Raw genomic sequence first — 23,367 nt, 5'->3', positions numbered from 1 at the left:
CACCAGTTCAGCCCCAGTTGTTTTCCTCTCCTCTTATGTTGTTTCATGGCAGCTTTCCATATTTGAAGGCTATCACACATGGAAACCCATCTCATAACAACCCACAGTCATTTAGGTGACTCTCCAGACCAAGCCAACGTAAGAACCGTGTGGACTCACAGCGACAGAAACCAGGTTCAGACATGATCCAACTCAACCAGCATAGCTCCACTGCTGAGCTGTCAATCTGAAAGTCACTTCTAATCCCACTGATTGTAAATACATCATCTGCTGTGGCTGCTAAAGAGTTCTTGCTGGGCTGTCAAAATGTTTGCCTATAACCTGTTGCGTAGTCCCTAGCAGGGTCCACTTCTCACGAGGTGATCAGTTGAAGCTTCTCTAAAATACAGAGCAAAAACACACCACTGAGTGTTTTCAGAAAAATTCAACTCAAAATGGAAACCCAGGGAAAAGACCAGCAGAACTCGGCTCCCTCATACCCCCCACATGTGCACCTCTAGTGTGGAGTCCTCTGATAAAAAATTAAATGACTTGTGGGTAGGAAATGACAAAGGGTAATTAAAATTATATTAAACTTTCTCATGGCTTTTCTCTGGTGTTTCCTGCAACACAAATGTCAGAAGATTAATTTGTTTACTGTCCACAGATGCAACAATAACCACAATTGCTTCCCAAGGAACATTCAGTACAGCAATACTCCAGGTCCCTCTCTGCCACCACAGCATTTTTCCACAGCATCTACTGGAGACTCCCACCACTGAGAACACCAGCGTGCAGTCCTGAAAGCACAAGGTGCCCTGCCTCAGCTCAGAGAGCCAGGCCTGCTGTTGGTAGGGGAGGAGAAAACCCAGGCTATCTGCTAGAAAGAGACCAAGAGAGACATAATGCAACCATGGGCTACAGCGCACCCTGTGCAGCTAAATGCAAGACTCTTGCTTCTGGTTTCGGTTTTAAATCGGTGTTAAACTCATGACACGGCTCCTGATTTAAAAAATATTACCATTGAAAGGAAAAAGCAGGTTGACAAGATTAGCCACAGAGATGTTGCCACACACTGAACTACATGACTGCATCCTTACACACACGCGTAAAAACTCACATCAGGGTTTTGACTGAAGTCCATCAGCAACCACTCACCCAAGCAGCTGCCTGTTGCTGCAGATAACGTGCTTATCACATCATAGCCTGACCCACCACGTGTTAAGCACATTCAAGTGAGAAGACAAGTGAGTCGTTCGGGCTGCTTCCATTTCTGGGACATGAGTCTGACCTCAGTCATTTGTCTGGGCTGTTCCCATTAAGCTTCCCTTTTCTGAGTGACTATCAAAGTTCTTAGAATAGCAGGAGGAAGATCTTCTGGGCATCGCAGGAGCTTAGGATGTGTCAGATAAATGCATCAAAGAGGAGATTATTCCTGAACACTAAAAACCCACTGGAAATATATATGACAGCCCCAAGGCAGTCTGACACTAGCATCCCTCAGCTGGGGCTGTTAGACAAACAGCTCATATTTTACTCAGAGTGAAAAAATTGCACACATTATGGTTCTCTGACACTCTTTAATCTTAACACAGCTGTGAGCTTCTTTCAGCAGAGAAACCTTCTGGGTGAATGTGACCTTTGGATAAATCCTTGCATGTCCTCTGTGGTGGTATTTATTGTTACAATCAGGCTAATGATTCACTTTGTGAACAGCCCTGCAAGGGATCTTTTTTCCAGCAGTCCCCATGACTTGTAAATGTGTTCCTCCATCACTGTCACACCTGTACTGCAAAAGGGGAAAATAAAGGGTAAACAAACAAATAAAAAAATATATATTCTTTCACACTTTCACGTAGATTACTGCACAGAAAGCATTCATGTTTACAAGAGATAAAAGGGAACATTAAACATTTTTAACATTGAGGCAAATGGCTTCTGGTAGACTGTAAGAAGTTATTACTGTTATCTGGAAACACTAGCTACCAGGGCATAATGCATTTTCCTGAGCTAAAAGGACAAGTAAGGTGCAACTGAGCTTACAGAACATTCCCATTCAAAGCAGGCAGTGGACAGTACAAGAGGGGAGGACAAAACCAATGCAGTCCTTGATAACTAAACGGCATGTCTCTTTGCCAGCTTTCAGAAATGTCATTAATCTTAAGATAAAGCTGGTTTTCTTTCAGTTGACACGCAATATTACAAAAATTGTTTCTGTTCCTATTGCACATAAGCATAGTAATCCTCTCTTAGTCATTCCATGCTCAGCTCAAAACACAATCTTTTTACTGAGACACCAAGAAGCCTGAATTTGTTCTGACCGTGTAATTTGACAGGCTCCAAGCTGCCAAGGAAGGGATGTGTCAAAAACTCCTGTGTAAACTACTTCTCTGGGTCTAACTGTTGAGCGGGTTATCAGGCTCCTTTGTGAAATACAATACTGCCTAGAGTGCTGAGAGCTGAACTAGCCTCACTCTTCCCACTGACAAAAGTTGAATCAAAGAGTTAGTTCATGTCAAACTGGAAGGTTTTCTCACATCTGAATGGAAAGCAGACTTAAGAATTTTATTAGTACCTTAAGCTTGAAAAAGAAGGATGCTGCTAGCCTCGAGCCAGCATCTGCAAGAGATTAATTTCATAGAGACTGTTAAAAAAATAGCAGTGTTCAGATCTTTAGCAATGTATATAATTCAGGCAACAGTCAGAAGCAGGCAAAAATACATATGCTGTATATGTAGGAGTGATAGTCATGTAATATGTTGGTTTCTGAGATCAGGCTCTGATTTCTGACTTTCCTGGCTCAAAACTTTCTTCTTTCAGGCACCTGATGTTTTTAAATGATAAAACTTCTAACTCAAAAGCAAGAGTAGTGGTGACCTGGAATGAGTTCAGCTGCATTTTCTTCCTCCCCAGGAAGGAGCAGTTCATGTCATAAAAGTCACCAGATTGTTTGCCATAATTCTGAGACAGTCAAGGACTGGATAGATACAGGGATGATACTAACCATGGACTTCAGCAAGCTGTGCTGTCACAGCCTGAGATGGAAACATAACAGTAGCACACCACAAGAAGCTCCTGTTGTTGCTATTCATATTGTACCCATTCAACACACAATGCACCCTCCCTTAGGCTACCAATCCAGCATTTTCATGCACTCTGCATAACCCCAGCATTTGTACGTCCAAGGGGCATATCCACAATTAAAAGGCTCTTTAAAGCAACACTGTAATGCTAATTTCTGTAAAGCGTTATAACAAACTTTGGTCTCATTCTGAAAGTCAAAGAAACAAGCTCCTGTCCTTGGAAAAGGTTTCTGTTGGATGCCTATTCCATGCAACCTTCTGTTTTCAGTCAGCATCCAGATTTGGTAGGCCTTAGGGGAAAAAAATCAGCTTGGTTTCCCCTCAGTCAATATTGCTTCTCAAATCAATAAATCTTAATATTGACCACAACACAGAAACCAATAACTGTTTAATATCTTCTTCTGGGTTTTAATTATAAACACTGAGGAAATTTGTCAACTCCTGACTTCCTAGTCATATGGAAAAGCTTTTAAACATTCAGCATAAACCGCTGTCGATCAGGCCCATCATGGTTGTGGAACTAAAACATACTCCACCAACAATTCTCTGAGCATGTACACAGCATCTTTAACCTTGGCATGCCTTTGAACCCGGTGTCTGCATCTGCTGCAAGAACAGTGAAGATAATAAACAGCATCTTTTTATGTCGCAAGAGTTATTATTTCCAGTGCCACAGTCAAATTTCCTCTGCCCATATAAAACTGTAACTTCCATTGATGGGGAACGTTGACAAAAATCTCTGTGGTATTCCATAACTACAAAGTGTTCCTGGCCATTTATCACTTGGAAAGAAATATGAACACCACTGAGAGACAAAGAAAAATAGAAGAGGCAGGTGAAGGGAATTCTGTGGGGTACAAGACAGCACACAGTTTGCATGCAGCTGATGGAGAACCACACAGTGTGAATTCCTCACCTTAAAAACCAGATGGGAATCCTGGCCAAGGATATCGCCTGGCTACCCTGTAACCCAGGCTGTGGCTATGGAACAGATTATGTCAAGTCAGGCAAAAGTCTAGGTGTCCTGGGACAACGCATGGGCTCATGAGAGAAAGCCCTGCTGAAGGGGTTTGTTCCCTCATTGCCTCCCTGCCACTGTGTTTCATATGATCTCACACAGCCATGCTGAGAACGCATTCACAGGTGCTTGCCAACTACCTTCTTCATCTGCCAGGGAGGATGGATGGACACCAGTTTGAAATGATTGTATAGAGACCAAAATAACCAGAGAGACAAACTATCCAGGGGTCAGTACAGGTGAGATAAAGGAGAGCTGGAAGATGAACCAAATATTCCTTACTAATGGGCTGAAAGGCCTGTGTACTGTATTTCAATTTTGTGCTCGTGGGTATTTTTGAAATCAGACATTTGCTGCTAGGGGTTACAGTGAAGACCTGGGCATTCTGTGAAGTGAGGAATCATGATGCAAATAGTGGAAACTACATATTTCAGATGCTGGCAAAACACAGCCTAATTAATGTATGGAATCTGAGGGCGTGTTAACAACCCCAACGGCAGATAAAATAGCCACTTGTTTGTGGGATCTGTATAGTTATGTGATTACAGAACAATCTTCAACACCTTCAGGTGGTATCTTGGTGATCCTTCTCTATATTGTCAGCGAATCACCTTTGCCTTTGGAAACAAGACCAAGAAGTGTATTCCCCATGCCACACAGTCTATAAGCCTTTTTTGAAAAAGTTTTCTGTACCCACAGAAAATCTTGAAATCATTGAGAGTTTATGTCATCCTCTGAGGATATCTAGGACATCTATGATCTATGTAATCACCTTGCCATGATGAAACATATCCCTCTGGAGAGTATGGATTTTTTTGTTTCATGAACAATGGGCTGAGAAATCAATACAACAGAGAAGAACCATGTAGACAGACAGATGAGCAGAACAACAAAAACGGGCTTCCAAGCCTCAGCCAAATTCTTAATATCTGAAAACAGAGTATGGGGTTTTCTTGCGTATCAGCTCCTCCTACTCCAAAAGCAAGTCTCAGTCCATTACTAGGTTTTGACTTGTTTTAAGTTTCTTACTTGCCAAAGACACATTGCTGCACAGAGTATTAATGAGGTTGTCATCTAACAGGGCCTTACAGGAGCAGAAGAGATTTAGTACCTTCTTAAAAAGACTAGCAATGCTTTCTTCTGAAAGTTTGAGAAGGATTTGTGCTTTGACAAGAGTAAGACAATACACTTCTTGTGCATGTGAAACCTCTTAAATCCCATCAGAAGGACTTGAGCTTGAGGCCAGGAACCAGACACTTTCACATTTTAATCTCAGATCTGCTCTTGGCTTCCTGCACAGCAAAGAACTCTTTCTTCATTTCAACAACTCTAAACCAGGGTGCAGTGAGAATTAAATGTTTACACTGCAATTTGAAAATGTAAAGTGCTAAGAAGGAGCACTTAGGAAATGAACTTTGTAAACTTTTTTCTTGCTGCTATGGTATCCACCATCCTCAACAGCCTCTTACTTCATGTACTCATAGACTACATAACCTTAAGCACTCACTCTTTGTAAACTACATACCTCACTTGAGAGCTGATGTACAAAAATCAGCTGTCTGAATACCTTAACGCTTACGACATCTTCCTCTGGACTGATCATAAGAGAAATGACTTGTTATTAATTTTCACATGCTGGATTTATTTTAGCTTTTATGTTTCAGGACTATTATATAAACAGAATGTTAGTTGTAGGAGTACCCAGGAACGCAAGAAAACATATGGCTCTAACTCCCTTCAGTATTCCCAGCACATTCCCCACCAATTTTAATTTCAACTGGCTTAAGTGGAGGAGTCAGGGAGAGACTTAAATACTCTCATCCTTTGCATGTCATGATGAAGAAGTGAAATCACAGCACCTGTTCTCACATATGCAGAGCCCTCCATTTGAGCGAAGATATAACCCTACCACTCCCTTTGGGTAAGAAAGGGTCTCTTTATGGTGTATTTTGGATCCAGTGGCATTTTAGTTCTACCTCTGCTTCAGGATGGCACTGGCAATCTCCAGTCTTGAGACCTCACCATGTTAGCATAAGTCTATGCTTGCTCTGATGAATCCACCTGGGACAGAGTTAATTACAACAGTAGAGCCACACATGGTGTGTTTCTAAGTGGCATCTCAACAGTTTTAAAGGTGGGTGAACCTGACACACATACCCGTGCATCCAGCCTGTGCCACGTACCTTACCCAAAATTAGGTATTCTGATGGTAAATATTTGCGATGGATAAATACATATTCCTGTATAAGCACAAGGGCCTCCACCCATTCTTGCCTTACTTCCCCAGAGTCTGCTCTTTGCTCTGGTGTTGCGATGCCCTAGGCTACAATAATCCTTAGGTGCCAAGGTTTGCCATGGGGGAGGGGTGTCACGAGCTTTTGCTGTCATGCCACAAGCCCTCATCAGCACTGGCCCTGCTGCATACGTCTGCGTAGACCCCGGGTGTCTGCAGTTAAACAAGTGCTGCACCTGCCTCTCATCACACCGCCGGCACCTGGCGCTTGATCGGCTCTCGCTCTCAGTGCGGCGCTGCCCAGGGAGCAAACATTCTGCAGCTGAACAGCAGCAGTAGAGACCTCCTGAAAGAGCTTGTGCTGTGCTTGTTTGCGAGGCTGCATAAATCACCAGTAATGTGAGATGCTGGTCCCTTCATGCACTGTGAAGACTGAAGGAAAAATGAGGCTTGAGCAATCAGCAGAAACTAATCGCTTTACGCTCTGGCACTCTGCGCTATTGATACAGCAAGCCCTTACAGGGACGAAAAGGGGAGGAGCAGATTTGCTTTTACCCCGGATCTCTACTTTGTGTCACAGACAGCTACAAAAAAGCTGACATAATGCAAAGGTTCCTGGAGGTCTCCAGAACCGAGAACACCCCAGCTTTTTTGGATACCCTGTGAGATTTAGGAAACAACAGGAAAAATGGAGGAAAACCCTTCAGCTATTAAAAAAGACCCACAAGAAAGCTTGCAGTTAAATCAAATCGATATAAAGTCTCCAGCATGGAACTCTCACATGCGGCAAGACAGCTCTCCAAATGACAGCGAGAGCAAGCTCGATAAGTTGCTCGGAGCTGTCAAAACCTTTCTAAGGCAAACTTTCTACAGAAAAGTTTTTCATGCTGGTCACAGCTCATGTCCTGCTTTGTCTGGTTATCCTGCCAGAAGCATAAATGAACTCATAAGAATAACAGGAGGATTAGGTTAAGCTTATTTTTAAAATGTTTCCCACAAATTCGTCTCATTTGCCTGCTTATAAACACCCTCGTTCATCTTTGCTGTGTGTCTAATTAGGCAGGATATACTGCAGGTGGCTTAAAATAGGAGATGAAATATAGTAGCTCTGCAGTTACGCATGTTAAAGGAAAGGTAATTAAAATTTCATGCTATGAGATGTAAACTGATCATCTCAGGGGCCTGAAAGGGATTTCTCCACCATATATGACATGGCACGGTTGGCCAGCTACAGTATGGGTGGGTTTCCTCTTCCTTGCAACACTTATTAGTGTCTGCCCAAGGCAGAATATGAGATCCGATGGGTTGGTTTCTTGAATTATTTATTCATGGAAATAGGCATGTTACCATCAGCTAAGCATCTCTGGATTTTATTTAAAATCAATACTGCAATAAAGCTTAAAACATAGAAAGCTGAAATTAAAATTAAAACAAACTAGCAAAGAAAGCCCTGCTGTGAACCTGTCTTAGAGGTTAATTAAAATGAGATCAAACAGACGTCTTGGATTTTGTAGCCACTGTAGTTAAAATTCTGCGGTACCTGACAGAGACATAAGGTGGTTTCCTGTGACGATGCTGACAGCTTTTCTGAATAGCATCTCTCTCAAAAAAAAAGGATATTTATTTTTGCAACTAAAAATAATACTTCAGTGTAGCAAGTGTTTTTGGTTTGGCAGTGGATCAAGTTGCACCAAAACGCAGGTGGCATCTTTTAAACCATCTCCACAAGGGAGAATGTCACTCTGCTTTTCTGCCAGTTCCTTCCCACACCTGCTTTCCTCTTCTTTTTAAAAATCATGCATTGTACTATATTACTGAAACATCAGGGGTGTTTTCCAGAATGTGAAAGGACCCTTTCCAAAAAATACTTATTACTGTATACAACAGGGATGTGCTTGCATTTTGCCATGGTAGTCCTAGGGCACACTCATGCTTACTGTGAAATAGTGGCATTTTAAGATTGCAGCTTTAATAAGGATATTTGAGATGAGGAACTCTTTATTAAAGAAGTTATACTTAGGGCATGTTTAAAAGCCTATCAGATAAGCTTTGAAAAATGTGAGGGACAGCAGACCTAGCATTGCAGGCTTTTTCTACAAATTTCTTACAGCTAAGAAGAAAAAAACACAAGTGAACTTAGTTAGTGAAATGCAGAAATGATCTCTCAGTTGCCTGTGGCCAGAATAATTAGGTCTTCTGCCTTGGGAAGGTACCCCTCAGATTGCCCCTAGGAAAAAAGTGGCAAGGAGGTAGGATCTGGGAGCCCTGATCTAAATAAGTTTCATTTTGTCTATGCCAGTAAAAGATGGACCCACTGTGTCTGAACCAGCTGAAGCTTTCATAAGTTGTCTGTGGTACAGCAAATGGTGGGAAGGCTAACCAAGTATTGCTAACTTATGCAAGAGATTAGTGACATAAACCTGCATGGGACAGGAACAGACATGATGAAAAACAGACACAAAATGAGTTGGCCAAATATAGAGAAATTCCCATTGACTTCAATGAATCAGGATTTTATCCCATGATTCCAAGGCAGTATAGAAAAACAAAAAAAAAACCCAAAAAACACCCTACCAAGCCTCTGTTAAAGGTAGTCCAGCAACAAGTTCTGAGGATGCAGTCCATACTGACAAATGAGAAGGGCATTTATGGTGCCCTGCTTTGCTGTTAGAAGTCCCCCCCGCTCCTCTCTTCCCCATAGTTCCCACCATCCTTCAGGATCATTTTTGTCTCAAACTAACCTTACATTTTCACATTAGTGTCTCACATCTGTCAGACACTGAGCAATGAGGAAGACAGTATTTGGTTATGAAACACCTGACTTGAATTTCATTGAGCCAGGTAATAAACCAGAAAGAAATAAAGTTTTACTAGGCAGAAGCAGGTTTTTGTAATAAGTCTCTATATACCTGCATGCGTGATAATCACAAATAGAGTTCTTTTTTTGAAAAGAGAAAAGAATCCTCATATTGCACTTGCAACCAGTAGGAAATAACATCTCATTCAGTGTAAAGGGACTGCATCAGGTAGGGTTGTGATCATGTAGTTAGGTAAGCAAAACAAACACATTCCAGGCATGCCATCCTTTGAAGGAAAGGAAACTTCCCCAGGTTTTAATCACACAGCAGTATGCTGCTTCATCTGGTTTTCCTATAAAAAAAACATCTTTCCTTGTTAAAAAAAAAAAAAAAAATCATTAACTTTCCATATAGGGAAGCACAAAGCGGGTCGTTGGGGAAGCAAAGCATGCACTTCTCAGCTGGGAGCAAGCCAGGGACAGTCCCAGGTGAACGGTGTCTGTCCAACACCACTGTCCTGTCAGATTTTGGAGCCCTCTCCACCCTCATCCCCCCTGTCCCCAATACCTCAACAGGAAAGGAGACATCTGTGAATCCTCTGGCACTGCTTCAATGTTTTACAGCTGTAATAACCACTGATACAAAGAGAAGAATGTTTCCTAGCCCCAAATTCCTGAGGTACTTTTCTAAACAGACACAAGTGGATGGGGCTTGGTTACATGAAAAATACCCCACCAGGGGCAGGGGTCTGGGGAAAGATGAAGAGGAATCATGATCTGCAGATAGTTGAGCTCGGCTTGGCTTCAGATTTATCTTTTCTGACCACTCAACCCATTTTGTCGAAATCCAAACTTCTAAGCCTTAAATCTAAACAGTATTTTTCTGGCAGCTTGCACTCCCTCTTGGCTATATCAGATGAAAAATCCTTAAGGAGGAAGCTTAAAGCAGTGGTGATCTATAAACTGAAATATATGCGGCATTTTTGTGGTACTCCTTGCCGTCAGTATATAGGTAGCAAATTTTGATGCTTGCTTGTTGGTAGAAATCCCAAAGTGCATCGGACACTGCAAAGTCCATTTTCTCCCGTTTGTTAGCACTGTCAGTCACTGGCAGTGTCAGACACGGTGCCTCTTACCTGTAAGTCAGTGAGTTCATCATGGCCTTACAAAAGATGCACAGGCTGGCATTTAGAAGTAGTTTGAGGAATAATGTCAATTTGTATAAGGGCGTAGAGTAAAGGCAGGAGGCAGCCCAGCCAGATATGCGTGGAGAACATGTTCCCAAGCAGCAGTGCTCTTGTAAGGGTTAGGAACTCCAGCTCTCCCAGTGCCTACGCATTTAGGCTTAGTCTTTTGCACCTTTCTCCAATGAAGATCTGCAAAGGATCACCACGTATAAGTAGAATGATATAAGGCAGAGTATTTCTGTACAGAAAGCCTGAACTGTTAAGCGCTTAACAATGCAAGCAACTAAAGCTCCAGTGCTGATTTCAAATGGAAGACTCGAAGATGATGAACAGAGCGGACTGGAAAGTGGAGCATCTAGCTCACAGGAAACTCGAGACCTGGTGCAGATTTGCTTAAAAAAATACAATTATTATTTCAAATATTCTTAAATGCCTTTCTAACCAGAAGCTCCCCCGGCCGTACAGCTGCTCAGTGACAATTTGCCCAAGAAGCTCAGTAAATTGTTTCATCCTGAGCTCTTCTCTGTTGTGGTTACACTGCTGCTAGTGCCCAGGCTGAGGGCCAGCTTTGGGCAGGCGGTCTGACAGGCGCAGGAACACCCCTACCTCAGCACGAGAGTGAGTGCAAGCAACAGCCCCTGTTCCATGCCAGCTCGGCGAGGGGACCAGGCACGGCTTCGTGCCAGTAGTCCTCTTCTTGAGCCAACACCACCGGCTTGTCTTGAAGGGAGGGACAGGCCAGCTCTGCACTGGGGTGGGTGGAAAGGCAGATGTGGAGGCTGGTGCAGGAAAGGAGCCAGGAGAGGGGTCACACTCGTGAGCAATCAGAGCTACAGCCGCCCGTCACTGACACTACAGACGAGCCCTGGAGCAGCCGGCCTTGGCTGGAGCGGTGCAGGCAGCTGCTGTGCCCACATGCACAGCCAGGACCAGAAAACCTTGCAGGCAGAATTTTGTAATACACGCACCCTTGACAGCAAATGGAGGGCTCCAGAGATCCCGGTTCCACCCTCCCCTTTAACACTTGAAGCAGGCTTTTTCTGAAGTCATTCTTCAGCCTACATTTCTTTTGCACCATCCTGCTGAGCAAACATCGGGGCATAACCACATGAATTTTACAGCTGTAGGACATCATTGTTAACAGGGGAAAAAAACCTTCAAACCTTCTGCTTCAAAGCCACAGACCCTTCTTACCCATCTTTTAAATAGAGCTCGTAATTAACTTAGCAAAGCTACGGCTCACATGCTCTCTGAAGTCATTCATGGCATATCAACAGGGAGCTGATGGACTACACAACATTGCAATTTGTGCTTTAACTCTAAACAATAATATTTTCTCTAGTTAAGTGGAAATTTTCAGAAAAACTGCAAGACTGCAGCAGTTAACTGGATAAAGTTAATTGGTTAACTGAAAGAGAAACTCATTAACTGGTTAACTGAGAGCTAAGATGAAGTAATGTCACCACAGCCACAAGGAATATTTAAGACAAGAACTGCAATAAAGTAGATTTGCAATTCCTGAATGTATTTGATTAACAGATTCAAAGAAGTGAGGTTATTACTCTGTTAATTACTGCTTCCTATAAAAACTGAATAACATTGAATTCAAGTGTCTGAGAGAAAAACATACCTCTTAGGACAATTACCAAAGAGGAAAAGAGTAACTAATCATTTGGTGTGCTGTTGTCTGTTAAAAATGTAATAATAATAATAATAGCAACAATAACAAAAATTATAGTAATAATAGGAGGGGTAAGAGCAATAAAAACACTTCTCTCAAGAGCTAGGGGCACAAATTTTCCAATCTCAAAGGGGGGAAATCTACTGCATGGCAAAAGCAAGACACTGAATACTTTTCCAAAGTTATGGCACTAGTGAGAGTCTTGAGCAATGTCTAACTAATAATTTATGAACTCACCTGTTGTGTAGGTGTATTAGAGACGGGTGATATCCTGGTATCATGTTGTCGTGTTCCAAATCTGTTGGTGCTACCGAACTACCAAAAAAACCTACTGGAAAGCCATGAATGTCAGCGAGGCCAGGTGCCACTGGGAGTATTAGTCCTATGCCTGCCTTTACAGTGTCTCCTGCAGCCCAGCTTGTCCCCCCGTTGAGCAGCATTGCCGTGCCCCCCTCACTGCAGCCCCCACACCCTGTCTGGGGCTGCCTGCTCCCAGGCCTCCCAAGGAGGCTCCCAAGAGGCATCAGCCGCGGCTGAGCAAAGCAAGCATGGGGGCCCACAGGGGACCTGCCCCCTATGCCGTGCTCCTCCCTGGCCTCACCAGGGCTGGAGTCACCTCCAGGCCCCTGCTCCAGCACAGCTCGAAGACACACAATGAGATCAGCCATGGGCAAGGGCTTGGTGAGCACAGAAAGTTCTCTTCTCCTTCCTCAAGTTCCCTAAGCTCCCCAAATCCTCATCCAAGAACTTAAATAGTACCATAATATTTCTTGATAATGTGATAGAGCTTTTTCTGGTAACAGCAGCATGAGAAATACAGATGGCATCACCTATTTTTAGTGCTGCTTATACTCAAGAGCAGCTTCAGGAATATGAGTGCAAGCTTTATTGCATACGTGGTTAAAGTATCCAATCTAAAAACCTGCTACTGAGTGACCTTAGTAACAACTTCTTTTTGGCCAGGACTAATCCAGGATGCTTGTTAAAATATCAAAATAAACAAGTGGCAATGGTGACGATTTGGACGGTGATGGAACGGTGATCTCATCTTCACCCAGAATTTATCAATATCTCCTGGAAATTCAAAATCATTTCCCTGCTTAATGAACTTGCCTCCATAAAGTTCAGCCCTAAGGTTTATTTTTAGAGTATTACTCATGAGTACTGAACAACTAGCAATGTATTAAAGACAAACAAAAAATATCAACCCAAAACTAAACAAAACAAACCACAATTAAAAGCCCATAAAACATGTCTAGTTACAAAACAAAGAATTAAAAGACTGGTATAAAATTAGATGCTAAAATTGTTAGTTTGCAGTCTGGATTATTTAAAAATCCTCTCTTGTGCACTTATATTGTGCTTTCTTCTACCATGCACTTTGCAGAGAAACACGAGTCACCAAAGTCACAACATCAAAAAAAGGGTTAAGGGCAAGGTGCACAACCATTCTGCTAAGGTGTCACAGATCTATCAAGGTCAAGCTCATGAGTTAGCTGTTCTTCACCCCACAACCATGCAGCTAGCTCTACTCTACATTAACCATATCCTTGTCACCTAACAATTGCGACAATCTTGCCGTGTATATTTTTTGGACAGCTAACAAATGGAGAAACTAGAGTTGTAAAAAGAAAGAGACTTAAAACAAATTTGAGAAGCCTTCACAGAAATCTCAGTAACACAAAATCAGACAAAAGTTTGTAATGCATTGTTCACTGCCTGTTTTGGTATTTGGAGAAAACACACCCTCATTCATAATGTTCCTGCTGAGTTTATTTCTATTTCTATTTCTGAGAATTCTTATTAACAGCAGGTCACTGCCAGAGCAGCATAATGAAAATGAGGCAATGTTGATAATACAGGCAAGAATGACCAAGAAAGTTTAACCCTTGAGAATGCAGTATTTCAAATGGAAAATTTCCATAATACGTAATATTGGAGGGTAGAAACTGAGAAGCTATTCAATTCAAAGAGAAGATGAATAGAAAAATGAAAGAATCTGACCCTACCATTCTGCTTCTTCATTTCCCTTACTGCTAGGAGCTTGTTCATAGTTAGAAAAGAGGAATTGGATAAATTTTAGTTAAACCTACCCTGAAATTAGAAAACATCGACTAAATATGCTTTTCTAAAAGACTTCAGTAAAAAGCTTTACATGTTAATTTAAACTTCTTTTAATGGTATTTTAATTTTTCTGCAAAAGTACCTCACCAGCAATGGATTCTTTGAAAAACATTCATTAAAAAATGCCAGTCTTTTAAGTACTCATATGCATACTAATATACACACACACACATGCACGTGCATATTTATTTATACAAAGATTTGTTAGAAAGGTTCTCAGAACTTTCTTGAATGTGTGTCCCATAATCGTTACCTTCTTGTGGGAACATCCTAGTATGAAAAATGGCTATGGTCATTGAATAAATTGCTTGCTATAACTCTGTCAGTTTCTAACAAGAAGTAGCACTCTGCTAAATACCATTATTTAATTCATACTTATATTTCATCTTTGATTCCTGTATTGGGAGCTGAGCACTCTAACAGCTAGCAACTTCTAAATGGAAACAAACAAATAGCTGCTTCTCACAGAATATGACAGTCATTTCAACATAAATTTTTCTCAGAGAAAAATAGACTGTTATACAAAAGGACATAATCAAATTAAATACTTGCTTGATTTCATTGTCTTTCCAGGACAAATAGAAGACATAATTTTAAAGAAACAGAAATGTTCTACGGTAATTCTTGTATGCAGGCATGTAGAGATTTTTTCTTCTGGCTGCTGTAGCCAAAATATAAATCATTTTCTGTTCTGGTGTCAGGAAGTGTATTGCACTAAATTAATCACAAGCTACTTTTAAAAAGGGACAAAAAATCCACTGCAAAATGAAACAAATCTCTCTGTGCCTGTTTTCCATTTGCATTGTCATCACTTACCTTTAGAGGACGATGGAAGTGAGATGGGAATGTTGCTGAAACGCATTCAACAGACCCTATATGTGTTAGCATCTCTAGTGCTCTGTGCTCTACTTTCAGCCATTGGAAAAGATGCAGTATTCTAACCTGCACAGAATATAATTGTCACTCTTTGCCAGGCTCCTAGCACAGGGAAACACCATAGCAAACTAAATGCAGAAACACATAGACTATGAGCCGAGCTGTGTGTCTTCTAGAATTTCCCAGTCCCAGAAGTATTCTGCTGGGGTAGATAAAAGTCCTTCTGTCTCATTATAAAAGAAGAGGAAAGGCAATTCGTAAGGGAAATGGAGTCATTTTAGAAAGCTTTTCCTAATAAGCCCAATAGTTCAGCAGATGTGTGCAAGTGGGGAAAGCTGGGAGCGCAGAGATCAGGCAGCTCCATCCGCCATCATACAACTGTAACTCGGCTTGCTTTTATCTTTTATGTCAAGCAATCAAAAGAAAAGCCAATTTTATTTACTGAGTGAGGGGCAAATAAACTCATGCCAATTAAAGAACAGAAATGATGTCTCTGTGGTTTAGACTGGAAGCATTTTAAAGATAAAAAATCTTAAATAATTCACTCAGACAGGGCTTCTAGATCCTCATCTGTCTTCCTTTGCTCCCAGGGCAGGATGGGCATGCACTTAACTTTTTTTAACTCTCTCCTTTCAGACTTTCAACCCACAAACTGCTGCATCCAAGGGGCACTCATAATATTTAATATCCCTGCTTTAATAAAGTCATTTTCAAAATGCTTCTGCGAAGACACACTTCTCTGGACCACAAGCAACGACAGTTAAAGCCAGCCTCAACTTTACAGCTGACTTTGAAATCAGGAGCTTAACAACATGTTTTGAAGTCTCTTTCCCCTCTCTCCTCAGTCTCCAGAAGTACTTTTCCTCTGGGTGATCACATGCCTGCCTGCCTTTCTCAGTGTTGGCTGCTCAGGTTTTTATTAGCTCAGGACTATCTTCTGATCCCTGACTCAGAAAAGCTCATCCTACTGCAACTCTAAGCCTGTGTATTAATACTTAGCACAAGCAGCTCAAAGCATGTGCTCAGATGCTACTAGAAACTGGGCCAGCTGTGTGGGTTTTCTGCTCACACAGTAACTTACTATCTCCTTCCACAGCAAGTCACACTTACCGGTAAAATGTGGTGTAATCCACTGTTGAATGACAGCTCTGAAACTCCCATGCTTTGAGTTTCTGGCATTCCCGGTGAGCTCGGAGTTTTACCCGGACCGTCCCATGACACAGCTCAGGCACAGGATTTCTCTGCGGGCGGCTGCAGAACTCGTTGGACTCCACGCGCCAGGATTCGGCAAAGTCGTCCACGTCAAACTTAAAATTCCCGTCACCCCCAATCAGGTCATCTCGCTTGTGCCCGTTGTAATTGCCACACAGACCACAGAGTTTGCCTTTCAGATGTGGCGCAGCCATGACCTCCACAAAACTGTCTCCATCCCATGAGATTTCCAAGCCTAGTAGATGAGATAAAAACATGCGCACACACACACACAAAGAAGAAGAAAAAAAAAAAAAAAAAAGAAATTGAGGATAACAAACTATGCCTTATGTTTGTTAAACAGGGAACCCAAACAAAGCCATTGGCTTCCTTCTGATAATGTTTAGATTTCTCTATACCGCCCAGTAAGTGCCTCTGGCAAGTGCAGTGTTTCTTAAATCATAGTCAATTACAATACATTCATGCCTGTCTCTGTTTATTTTTGTTCCTCCTCACTAACAAATGGGGCTATCCTAAAAAGTCTGAAGCCAAGGCAGAACTGTTCTTAACTTCAAAAAAGGGCTTTTTCAAAATTCTGCAAATTGAATTTGCTAGGGCAGATTTCTAGCCAATTTCACAGGCAGCCCAGAATTTTAGCCATTGTCATCCATGGCACAGGTCGTGGGCATATAATGGCGTCCATGCCCCATGAGACTCCACCAGTGATCACCTTATGGAAAACACCCTTTTCTTGCCCGCAAAGCTGAGACTGATCAGTTATTTGGGTGAATACAACTGTTCCAATACAAGTACCATATTTTGTGTGGGTAAAGAGAGTTAAAAAGATGACCCCAAAGATGGGAGATGGGTAAAACTGTTGTAAGAAGGCATTCTGAACAGGATTCAAACTGTTCATTCAAAAGGTGTCAATTACTGGAATTTTGAAGCTGTCTCCGTAAGTCAGCAACACTGAGGGATGATGGTAAACATCTAACCTCCATCTAGTGGCAAGATGTAAGTGCTCTGCTACAATCTGGTTTACCGTGAGGACTTGCACTCTAGTACGTCAAAATCAAAATAGCTTTCTGTGAGTGAAATCCATTTTATCTTTCTGTACCCATCTAAAAGCTTGGTGTCTCGCTTAAGTTAGCTGAGCTGTCTGGGCCTTCTCTTTGATGGAGAGAAATAGGCAGCTCTGGGTCACAATGTGGGTGTCTAATGCAGAGGGAATAAACTACATTCTGAATGCCTTTCTGTTTCCAGTGATACTCTAGGGGGCCCAGAGACTGCGTGGAGACTAAAATTCTAGTTTTTACCTGGGTGATTGTAGATTAAATTAATTCCATCCTTCGAGAAGTAAACATGTTTCTCAGAAGGGAAAGCAATTTTGGTATCGTGGGGGATAAAAACAACACCAAGAATCACTGCTGCTTAACTTCTACCCAAAAATAGTCTTTCTTTTAATTATTTCTAATGTCTGATGAATGCTACTACATCATATCTCTGCAGTAACCCTGCATCTGAAGATCACAAATCATTTTGCTGATGTTAATTTATTCCCATAAAGTACCAGTGTGCAGTGGTTAGTTAAGGATAAACACAGGAACCTGCTTTTAAACAGGGTAATCCAGATTTTACCGTCTTCTCCCTGCCTGGCCAAGAATACCAAACAGCCTCACTCCGCAGTGTATGACCAGGGCTTCGCTCCAGCTTTCTACATTTGCTGTGTGGGCTGGCTTAGCACCACCCTTTCCTCTTGTAAATCAGTGCTTGTCACTGTGCGATCCAAAGTCTGCCCTATCCTCATGTAAGTAATTAACATACCAGTGACTCAGTTCAAAGCTGGAACCTTTCCGTTAGCGACACATCCCATTGTCTCCTATGACAATTCCTACCCACACTGCAGAGAAACAGGGTGAGGCTCAAAGAGCAATTATGACTATAGAAGGGGTGCTTTGCCATCGGTACGTACTGTCCTGCTGCTTGTGTGGTTCACACAGTGTCACTAAGGGGTCTGGGAATGATTTACCCACCCAGGCTGTGCAGATAATTCTGTATCACTGGCCACTACAGTCTAGTGCATCATGTTTTCTTATCAGTGTAGGTTAGCAATGATAGCACAAATATGTCCTGAGCTGATACACCTGAAAGTAGTTTCAAATTATCCAATAAACCCAGCATGGATATGGCCACTGTATCCTCCTCCAAAGGCACTGTACACCCAGCCAACTGAGAAATTGTGCAAGACTACAACTGTTAACGAGGCCAGCACAGTGGCAAGGGGGAAGGCTCCCTTTTAAGCTGCTTCATACATTATCATTGCTGGACAAATTCAAATTCCAGCTGTCTTTGCCTCTGACAACACTGAACAAAACAAAACACAGCTTGATTTGCAGACACCAGATTAATACTGCTCTGCTGGCTTTTAGAAAAACCTGGCCATTGACTTATAAACTAAGATTTCTTCAGACTTGAGAATCATATAAACTTTCTCAAAGCTTGAAGCATCAAGATCCAAATTCTCAGACAGTTCTCTTCAGAAATCAACTCCAGTTTTTAAGGCAGTGTTTAACTTCTTCCCTAAATGAGCTCCCTCAGAAGCTGCTGACTTTAAGCAGAGTTACAAAAGATTGGCTAATGATTCTATCTTAATCTTCCTTCTACAACTGGCTTTCAATGAAACCACTCACATTCATTATGAAAGGTTAACTCTAAAATTATCCTCTATATTTATGTGTCCTTTGTGAGAGTTAACCTACTTGTTACATTGCTCTGTGAACTCTAGGTAATACAAACAAGAATAACACAAAACTATGACTTTTCATCTCAGCATGTAAAAATGCACATTTTGAAATCCAGGGAGTCCTGCTTTGATTACTGGATTTGATTCAAGAGACTCAGACTTTAACTACCACAAAAGAAGGTACTTTTCTCTAGCTGCGTATTGTTTAATTATACTATATTCTGCTGTAACTGCCAGATGGAAGGGTAGTTTCTTGCTTTCATGAACAGCCTAAAGGTTTTTTGTCCATAATGGAGCTTATTCCGTCTTGGGATAACTAGGAAGGGTATTTACTCGTACACACATGATAATTTTGTTGAAGCCTGATTGTACTGTGTAGTGTGTGCCTTTTTGTTTGTTCACAAGCAGAAAGTTCTGTTCGTTTCTGTAAACCAACAAAAGCTGTGACAGACAGGGTTATGCTATGGAGTGATGTTTGAAACGGTCTCCTTGGCAGACAGAAATTGTTTGGAAGAGTTTCTTGGTGCCTATACTGCCCTTACCTTCCCCCCTGCCCCCAAAATGAATGATTTCCCATTCACTTGGACAAGGATCAAAATCCAAGAAACGTGAAGTCAAAGGATGCAGCATCTGTCCCATGTGGGGATGTGCAGAAAGGAATATTCCCTGAGTCACTTCTTAGAGTTTCCCAGTTTTCCTCTTTCTTTGAAGGATGCTTAACCAAGTTGTTACTTGATTTCTTAAATTGCCACACGATCAGCTCTACTGCATTTGAAAAAAAAAAAAATCCTTCTGGATTTATGCACATCACATACTGAGTTCCCCATGCTGGGAACTCCCATCAATTGTTCTGCATGATTTTTCATGGTAAAGGCATCCTCCAGACCTGGCAGACCACTATTCCCTAAAGATTTAGTGCCAAAGTGGTACAGAAAACCTCAGCAAAGCGGCTTCGTGCAAAAGATCAGCACAGAAACAACAACAAAAATGCTCCTGCACTAGAGGGACAGATAAGTAACACCAGCCCTGTGACCCTCTGCTCTCTCATCTTTTTAACATACAAGTTTTAGACTAGGACTCAACACCACCCCAACCACACCCATGATGAAATATCTGGAAGTGCAGGGTGCCAGAATTGCTGCTGCATGGCATCCAGGGCTACAGCTGGTGAGGAATTTAGCAACAAAACAGGTTTTCACTGGAAAATGCCAATTCATCAAAACTGAAATGCTTCAGGGGACATATCGAATTCAGCGAACTTCCAAGAGAGCACAGGCAAGGGTCCAAGCTGGTTTCCTGCCAGCTCGCCTGGTGGGCTGCCTGGAAACCTGGACTTTCAGGGTATGCAACTCCAGGACAGCCCTGCCATGAAGATTGCCCCATAGCCAGGGACCACAAGGCTTCCTGAAGCTCACAGCTCTGCAAAAAGAAAACCCAAAAGCTGTGGGAATGCTGACCGAGCTGTAAGCACCAGCCCCTGCACTTCCCAGCCCAATTTTACTTGAATTTTGCTTCTAGTGCAGTGGTTTTGCTTATTTTTCATTCCTTCCTCCCTCCACCTCTTCTTTCACCCTACACCGGGAAAGCATATATTTCTTGAAAAATCCATGTTTCATCCTGAAACAGAGAAAATTCTCCAGTTTTTTTCCCACCCAGCACTCAGAATTTCCTGTGGAACAACAGGTTTGTCTTTAAACTAGTTCTACTCAGGACATTCCTCTTCTCTACAGCCTCTCTGCTGCTTGTCCTCTCCCAGCAAAATGGAGCTATGCTGTTCTGCTGCTTTCCAGGCCTTACGTGCTGAGGAAAAGAGGACTTGGCCCATCATGCTGCATTCAGTGAGAGAAACCTGATCCGGCTCTGTTAAGGGGAGGAATTATTTAGCCTATAATTTGTAGTGATTACACACTGTTTGGTATGTTGTCATATGCCATGTTTGCACTCCCTCTGCCAACACATGGACAAGGATGTGTGTAGTCATTTATTAGGCTTGCACCACAGACAAATGGAATAGCAGCAGGATTAGCTGTCATTCATCTTCAGTTGAAAACCTTTCTTTGGCCTGTGGTTGGCTAATGAAATCCACATCGCCAGAATTCATAGTGTTCAGCTGGCTGCAAAGAGAAACCTTCAAGATGCTTTTAATTAGAAGTTGTGAATAATGGTCAGCTTGTGTGCATTTTACAGACAGCCACAAAAATCTGCATTGCCACTTTGAGGAATGAGCCCAGAGCTGGGACCCACATTATGCAGACTTACACTTCCAGGGGCTATATGAACAGGTGTCTAAATTCTCAGCTCAACAGTGGGTGCTAGTGTCCCCCTTGAAAAAAAAAAAAAGATGCTAGATAATAAGTATGACTATGCGTCACGCCTGTGACCATATCACTCCATAAGAAAGATTTGTTTCACTGCTTTCACATGGCATTTAATTGAATTAACAGTAAATAGTATTCTTGCTGAAACAGTACTTCACTGTGTAAGTGAAATCTCTCAGGACTACAGTAGTACCTAACACATGCTAATGAGAAAGTTTTAAACTTCCCCTCAGTATTTATCTATGCAAGGATACTATAGTTTCAGAACAGTTTACCAAAACAAACGTAAGTCATCTCCGTTCCCTGTTTCAACAAATAAGGTATCAGATTCTCTGAAGCTTCTGATTTTCTTTTACTTAACTACATATATTGCCACTATCACGCTTTTTTACTGACTGCTGTTCATGTTGCACTGGAGGAGAAACACACGCACACACACACACACTCCTGCCCTACCTGCTTTGGTCGTCACTTTCAGCAAATAACCATCCAAATCGATCTGAAATTGTGGTGTCTCGCAAGGTAGTGAGATGCGGGTCCCATTCCACTTCACTGTGAGGTGCTGCTGGAGGCTGATAGTGCTTCTGCCCAACACAAGGTCCACTGACTTTGTCCAGGAGAAAGAACGGGTCCGGCGGGCATCGTTTTTTACCAGCACCTGAAAGGGTGAGGCAGAGGAGGAGCAGTCTTTTGTCAAAACGTACTGACATGTTCCCTGAAAGTTAAATGTCCGTCCATCAAAAGTGTTGTAGTGAGGGTCTCCAAATACAGTGCAAACTCCAGGCTCTGCAGGTGAGTGAGAAACAAAAGCACCATATCAGGATCAATCAAAGTTTGAAAAAAGCAGTTGATAAGAACTTAGAGGACCTCATCTATCTGCCCTATGGATTTGGCTGACATCCACTACGAATATATGTTTTTGAAAGACAGGGGCTTTATGGCTTTAGTGGAAGTCTTTCCCAAAGCAGGTGGGAACCAAAGGCCAACTGATCCTTGGGGCAGCACAGGAATGCTAACCTGTAGCTAGGAACCAAAGACACGTCTTCCAACCTATATGTCTGTCCCATAAACATACTGTGCCATCTGAACAGCTTAGGGTATTACGGTGCCTGTGAAATTTTCCAAATTATTTCATTTCCAGAAAATACAAGCCTTAGTCATGATATCAGGGCAGGCAGAGCCCTGGGCTTGCAGAGCCCACATGTCTCTGGAGATGTGTGACGGGAGCCTTCCCACCTAGCTTCAGCTTTCCAAACATGAAATGTCTAGTCTAAGCAACTCATCCAGTCTCCCTCTTACTGACAGAGAGAAACAGACATGACTAGAAAGTCTTTCATCTCACCAGTTTTAGACATTTCTCTTAATATGTGGGGGAATTACTCTCTGGAGGAGCCTGTCTCACTGCTGCTAGCTCTGGGAGCACAAACAAGTATCTAAGACTACAGGCATTCCTCTCAGACAGTTAAGCTCCCCTGGGATGAGCGCCCACCCTTAAGTTGTGTTGTGGGAGCAAAGCCTAATCCACTAACAGAAGCAGAATTCAAAACATCGCATGTATATTTTTGAAGCTAATTTTAATGCCCTCCATTAGGCAGGGGTGATCCTCTGAAATTAAAAGCCATCAGACCACTTTAGCAGGACCTGATTCTGTCCGTATTTTAAATAAGCACACTTACTTATAATTATTGTACATTTATAAACTAGGTATATTTATGGGGTTTTCCCATATTAGGTAGAACGAGCATCTTTATTCAGTGTTACAAGCTATCATATATGTTGCTTATACACAGCAGACTTGAGTAGTTATTGTTATCGTGCTATCAGCTTAAAGTCAGTAGGATGTGACTAACATAATGCAGTGACTAAGGGTACAGCATCTCTACCAACCATTTGCACCATCGCAAACGAAGGGAGATTTCTTACTGATATTTCCAGCCATATGCTGGTCAGCGAAGCCACAGCTCAAAGGCAGGACACGTTTCCACACTCATGTCAATGACGCTGAGTTACCCTGCAGTTACCCAATGATTGATTGAGTTGCCTCACAATCAAAGCAAGCAGCAAATTTATTTGCATTGCAGCCTTCTGGTATAACAATAGGTCCTAACCACATCTCATTGCTGCTGTTCCTGGAAGA

At 42.1% G+C, this 23,367-nt stretch overlaps 1 protein-coding gene across 2 annotated transcripts in view; it reads right to left on the bottom strand.

Moving 5' to 3' along the window:
* BMPER (BMP binding endothelial regulator) overlaps positions 1–23,367 on the bottom strand; it is a 145,185-nt gene that overhangs the window by 27,920 nt on the left and 93,898 nt on the right. The window contains exons 12-13 of one of the 2 annotated variants that reach the window (XM_055710162.1): positions 21,687–22,016; positions 16,089–16,425 (exon numbers count right to left, since the gene is read on the bottom strand). In XM_055710162.1, coding sequence (XP_055566137.1) covers positions 16,089–16,425; positions 21,687–22,016 — 667 coding nt within the window. The remainder of the gene's footprint in view (positions 1–16,088; positions 16,426–21,686; positions 22,017–23,367) is intronic. The other variant, XM_055710163.1, reaches the window with a different exon arrangement.

Source organism: Falco cherrug, chromosome 4 (assembly GCF_023634085.1).
Source record: "Falco cherrug isolate bFalChe1 chromosome 4, bFalChe1.pri, whole genome shotgun sequence".
Classification (NCBI taxonomy): Eukaryota; Metazoa; Chordata; class Aves; order Falconiformes; family Falconidae; genus Falco; species Falco cherrug.
Note: the sequence above shows the minus strand (reverse complement) of the source record. Positions and strands in the feature narration are given on the sequence as shown.